The 6548-nt window shown below is 33.9% G+C and overlaps 1 protein-coding gene across 1 annotated transcript in view; it reads right to left on the reverse strand.

Annotated features, from left to right (window-relative positions):
• Positions 1 to 1392: 1392 nt before the first annotated feature.
• Positions 1393 to 6548, reverse strand: part of LOC137620718 (G-protein coupled receptor GRL101-like) — a 111230-nt gene continuing 106074 nt past the window's right edge. The window contains exon 10 of the mRNA XM_068351077.1: positions 1393 to 3110. Coding sequence (XP_068207178.1) covers positions 2686 to 3110 — 425 coding nt within the window. The 3' untranslated portion in view covers positions 1393 to 2685. The remainder of the gene's footprint in view (positions 3111 to 6548) is intronic.

Consider the following 6548-nt stretch of genomic DNA (forward strand, 5'->3'; position numbering starts at 1 on the left):
GGTTAATTACAAGTTGTAGATATTTAAAGAAATCTCGCTTATATAAAGTCCAAGTATATGATATGCAGATGCATTACCATTATCTGGTTTTATATTCTCTTAAAACTACTCTTTAGGTGTTTCGTTTCATAAAGGTGAAAATGTACGTATTACACCAGCTTTCAATGTTAATATCAGGATAAATTTTTTCTATCGTTTCAATATATTTTCTCAATAAAAAAACCCAAACCTTCACAAAAATTGGTTTTAGTCAACTTTCCCTTAATTTTTTTTCTTTGCATGGGGTACAATCGCTCTACAAACCAATTCAAAGCATAATGAAGGAATATTAAATGTAGACTGCATTAAATGACTGGCACTATATGACATGGCATACAACTAACACAATACCTTGAGCATTTTCTCTCAATACTGAATGCTTTAACTTACCCATCCTAAGAAATTTGTGTTACTTTGAAGGCTTCCTTAATGCAGCAATCTTACACTAAAATTATTTATATGCAAGTCATAAGACCGATCATCTTAGGTCACGGTCATACATAGCTTTCCTTAACACAGCAGCATGAAACATTCCTGAAATTGGGTAAACTGTCAATTTCACATCTAAAATTACATTTAAAATTGCAGCAAACAAAAGATTCAGTTAACATAAATAAAAAGTCCATTATGTGATAACCCGAACTACCGATAATGGATAATCAGTGATGAAATAATGATTGAGTAATAAACCCACGACACTAGTCTCTGAAGTATCATATGCTCGTAAATAATTCAAAATCTCCCCCATCTCAAGGTCGCTGGAAAATTGTCAAGGCTTGGAAGAAATGCTATTACAGAGGAGTGGCTTAAATTCAAAGGCTATACTCATTGTTGCTGTTGAGCAAATTCTTTATTTCATCCACACTGTCTGTCAGCAATTACCAATTAAAGCTCAGTGAACTGTTACACATGTATAAAATCTAAGTGATAATAGGAAACATATGCGACAGCAAAGCACAAAATATTCACAAACATACAAAATAAATTACAGTGTATACATGAGCCACTCTATGAAATTTCTTGACAGAATAAGATCTTTATCATAGAGATAAAAAGAGTAACTATTGAATTGAAGAATACAACTGCATTGATGAGCACATGCCCACCTGCAGTTGAAACAAGGTACAATGGCATATCACTAAATTTCCAGATACTGTTTACAAAAATATTATTTATTCGCCAGAAACAATTCGCCATGTGAGAGTTGCTTTAAAATATTACTTAAGTACAGTACTGTATGACTATAACTCAATGATTTATTGAGAATGAAAATCGAAGGAAAATCTAATATACATCCCGCAGCAATATCGCGAATGCTATAAAATGTCAACAGTACAGTGTTGATGGTAACTTGCGAGATATAAACACAAAAATATATTTCTTGAAATACCTTTTCCTCACGAATGACTGTGATACAGAGGCTTTAAGGAAAATATCTTGATGCTGATAGAGAGGATAATGAAAGGACCACCGGTTTCGTTCGATTCACTGGAAACATTAAATACTCCAAAAAGACGAACACTGAAGCTTCTTGTCTCGGTAAGAATGATCCAGATCCATAATCTGTTACCAATTTGGAAAGATTTCCAGTGACTGACATACAGGGGCATATCTTTATTATCTAAATCAGCTTTTTTATCACCTGCCAAACAACAAATCTATTTGTATGAAACGTTAAACTGAATAATTAAGATATATATTTCTATCTGGATATTTATTCAAATTAGGAAATAGGTGATGTTGATTGGATTGTCCTTTTCTTCGCAGCATATTAGAATTTTATGTACCGGAAAATAATAGCTTACACAACTTTTCAGTTCAATGACCACTGCACAATAATTCCGTTTCATACAAATCCTAACCTATCAGTAATTCCCAGTTCTATATCAATTTATTGATATTCAAGAACCAAACACAATAAGGATTCTGGATTCCAGAATTTGCCAATAAACTACATAAAATATAAAATTAAGCATAAAATAGGCTCAAGTTTTAATATTCAGGCAAGGACTGTCATTCAGGGTGACGTGCAATGACAATTTCAAGTTTCCAAAAGGAAAATCTTTGATCGAAATTTATCAAACATCACTGGGTCATCTGGTTCTTTTGCTCTTTTAGAGTACAAGAGTCAATGATCCCGTTCTTCCTTCTACATGCTGTTCACAAACATGACTTGGGTACCCCATTTTACTGCACTCAATATATTTGGGATTCGATGTTTTAGTAGTTAAGGAAGTGAAGTGTGTAATTAGAGAGAAGTATTCAAGAGTTTAAGAAAATATCATCTATATTTTCAGCTATTTATACATATAGTTTTGGGGTTTGGATCATATGCACAACAGGGAATCTCTGAATTAATGTTTTATGTACACGCAACAACAAGAATTCATGCACCAACGTCATCCTTTTTCTCTATTCTTGGTAGAAGGTGCAGATATGATTCGTACTTTAGTAAAGACATCGTTAGGAGAATTATCCCTTCATGCACATTGTCAACATACATCACACTGACACAATATCAATAGTATAATGTGAAGTTCCAAAGCAGGTACTCGAAGCTCTAATTTCTGTAATTATTCCATAACAGTTCTAGACATCGGAATATCTCTCCAAAGAGTCTGCAATCATTTCAAAAAGTAAGTGTACTTAATCATATCGATCGTCTGAAACATTTTTTCTTCTGTTATGCTTCCGGGAATTTTTTCTTGAAGCAGGAAGAGGCATACCAACTTCTTCGAGACGCACTAATTCCACGTTAGCTGTACCTATATGTTCCAAATGGCCTTCACAGGATAAAGGATTCTGGAGGCAAAGAACTCGCTGGGCAGGCTCGAGCCCGTTCAGTAGAGGTCCCTGGTGAGCTAAATTCTTCTCACTTCTGAATGTCCCATTGACGTCCAAATCCAAGTCGTCACCGGCGTTTGCAAAGGGAACGGGCGTACGAGATAATACAGGTGTGTAGATGCACAGGGATGGCTTGGCCTTTGCCGTGCGAATTTCCGACTCGTTCAGCGGTGGAATGTCTGACAGCTCTGTCGTCATGCGCGTCTTCAGTGATGGCCAGTGGTTCCCTGTAAGGGGAATGAAATTCAAACATGCAATATTATTCATGTTTAGATGTACCATCATTCACTCATAATTACAATTTTTTAGATTAATTGCAGTTTTTACCTCATCGAGTTACCATAAACTGTAATCAAAATGGTCTGCTGAACATTTAATGAAATCATGCAACTTATCTTTCATTGTGCTCTCGTAACTTTCAAGGTTATTTAAATGAACAAGGTTTGTTTTTTTAATTTCTTAACACCCTTTCTAAGCATGGCATTCACCCACCTTGATGTGGTGGAAATATTAGTTTCTCATTTTCATTATTCCTTCTTGCTCGTTACTATGCACTTACGTTGTATCGCTATGCAATTACCTAGTATCCCTTCCCCACATGATTTTTCTTCATCTTTCAAAATAACTGTCATAATTGCATCTTATTCCTTTCTCTCTCTCTCTCTCTCTCTCTCTCTCTCTCTCTCTCTCTCTCTCTCTCTCTCTCTCTCCACATATCACCTTTTATTTCATTATGTCTATCCAATATGGTATCCTTCCCATACAATTTTCAATCCATAGTCCTTTGCACCAAATTAATTAATCTCTCTCTCTCTCTCTCTCTCTCTCTCTCTCTCTCTCTCTCTCTCTCTCTCTCTCTCTCTCTCTCTCTCTCTCTCTCTTCCAAAGCATCTTTCTTTCTTTTTTTCCTACCCCATCTCCTCTCACGGCTTTTTTCTGCTCCAGGTACCTTTGCCTCACAAGTTTGTTCACCGAAGCAAATCTAGCAGCATTACAAGGTGACAGAGAAGTCATTCACACGGAGGGACAATAAATGAAATTTCATTTAATGATGAACATCTGTCTTTATACCCTGTGAAATTGCAATGTCAGTTTTCACATTTGTCTCCCACAATACTGAACTGGCTGGATGTTGCTTGTCTTTCATAAACAATAATGGAAGGTCTTTGTCACCTACATGAAAAAATAACTGGCTTATCTTACTCGTTTAATTTATCAAATTAAATGTGGAAAATCTCCATTCATATTGAAGTGAGGGTTGTGTGATATCCACCATTCTTCTCATTAACCGAACAGAAATAAATTTTGCCATTAACATTCTTTATGTGCTTTCGAAATACATAAATCCTTCCTTGGAACTCTGACTCGTAATGGATTAGATAACCCAAAGACTGAATCAATTTAGCTTATTTAAGAAAATGAAAATTCAAGGGTGTGATTTAAATAGTGGGCGACAGAACCAACTTTCACGAGGTTACTCTGTGTGTATTAATTACGGAGTCCTTTTCTTATTTAAAAACTTTTCATTCTCAAAATCAAGTTCCACAGCTTAATCCAGTCCCCTTTGTTCTTAATTAGTCAACTCATTGTCAAAGATTTCCTATAACTAATGTTATTAACTTAAAACCTAAAATAACTTGTAAAATTTTCATTTTTTTACAAGGTTGTGCAACTGTTTTTCATTCAAAATTTCCCTTCCAATTCCTGATTTACACAATATAATAATATACAACGTTTGATAACCAGTGAATTTTAAGGTCTAAGGAAGCAACTAGATTTGTCCAGTAAAATATGCTTTTCTTCTATAAGTTAATTTCATCGGATTTGAAGATGAAAATTAAATAGGGAATCAATACACACACTCAGTCATACATATACTGTACATTATCAATGGCGACCTAATTCGATAATAAATTTCTTGTCTGAAGTAAAAAAAAAAAAAAAATATGTACAGAAGAAATTGAAAACATTGTTAATTTTAAAGAACTAGAGAATATTCAATTTGTCGAAAAAAAACTTTGTCTTAAGATATAAAATATAATATACACTTTTGGAAAATAAACGCAAAATCTGTCATACGAAGTAAGTAAAGGGAAACTATTGCAAACCCTTTATGGGCAGGATACGTAATTTGCCTTTCTATGAAAGACCCCGGAAATTGCATAGCATCACGAAAATGATGACATTAAGAACACAGCTGTGTAACTATTGCAATACAAAAGGGAAATAATTGATCAAGAATTACTTTGATTGATGAAAAACTAGATTATCAATGGAATAAATGGAATTAATTTTCAAACGGAACTGATATTTATTTATTTATTTGTAACAAATAATATGGGTGTCAATGGCCTTGGATGTCAGGATGCCAGATAACTCATAATCAATCAGTCAATCAAATACAACCTTGTCATTATCTACAGTAAGCACTAGATCGAAAATTAATAAAGAAAATAATTTCTATTTATTATCATGCTAATTACAATTGTGAGATTTTAAATGAGATATTCCATGCATTTTACAGTCAATTAATTCCACCAGTTTTCGCATAAAACAGTACCTTTTAAAGGGGAAAATAGGTTTTAATATAGAGTATGTTTTGCTGTGAATTATATTCTATCTTCTAATAAACATGCGTTTGAATGGATGCAGTACTACATGCTTAAACACATTCTAGTGCAGTATTACTAAAACTTTAAAATTTATTTACATTTTAGAGAATAAAAAAGATATAGTTCACCTTATAACGAGGAAAATAAGTTTAAAACTTTTTAAATATCTTAATCTAAACTCCTGTTTGTTAGGTAGTAATCATTTAGAAATCTATCAGTTTTATGTTGATATTTCTATCATAGGCCTTCAACTCGTAGATGTACTCGACTTACTTTAAGTTCGATTCTCTTGATTTTTCACCAAGGAGCAGTTTATTGAACATTTTGTTTCTCATCATAAGGCTCTTGGTTTATAAATAATAAATCATCAATCGAAATCAACACAAATAACTCTGTACAAATCCATTGAATGAGAGGCACCATTTGCAAAACCGACAGAGCTCGTCTTCCGGAGGACCATAAAAAGGAAATGGCCAACGTAAAATAACATATGTCTGTTCGAACCTATTCTAATGGCTTTGCTTTGTCACCTTTCCATTACTACCCTCCGAGAATAATGGCTTGGGGATGGGGAGTGAAAAGGAGGGGGACAGAAAGGTGAAAAAGGATTTTGGAAGAGCACAAAGGAACAGGATAGGGGGAATGCTCAAGGCGAAGGTTAAAAGGTTAAACCGATAATTCCAGGCCATTACTGTATATCCCAGTTAGTAAAAATAAAACTTGTTTGACGATCTCTGTGACTAATATTCAAATTATCACCGGCTTGAGAAACAGTGTACAGTTATTTGATTTCCTCAGTGGCGATGGTTTCAGGTTAATATAGTTGAACTGGGGTATTGGAGACCATATTACAACTGCAAATAACTTTCAAATTACTTGCACACATATTTCAACCGCTTGTGGAGTTCCAAAACCAAAAGTTAGGGAATTTTTCCAAGAAAAAATAATAAAAATTTTTAAATTGTTAATTAATTTATGGTCCTTAGCTATGTATACCAAAGACTGAAAAAATATGTCCCCAAGACATTTCATCTAGCAAAACCGATAAAGAGA

The sequence above is a fragment of the Palaemon carinicauda genome, chromosome 27 (genome assembly GCF_036898095.1).
Source record: "Palaemon carinicauda isolate YSFRI2023 chromosome 27, ASM3689809v2, whole genome shotgun sequence".
Lineage (NCBI taxonomy): Eukaryota > Metazoa > Arthropoda > Malacostraca > Decapoda > Palaemonidae > Palaemon > Palaemon carinicauda.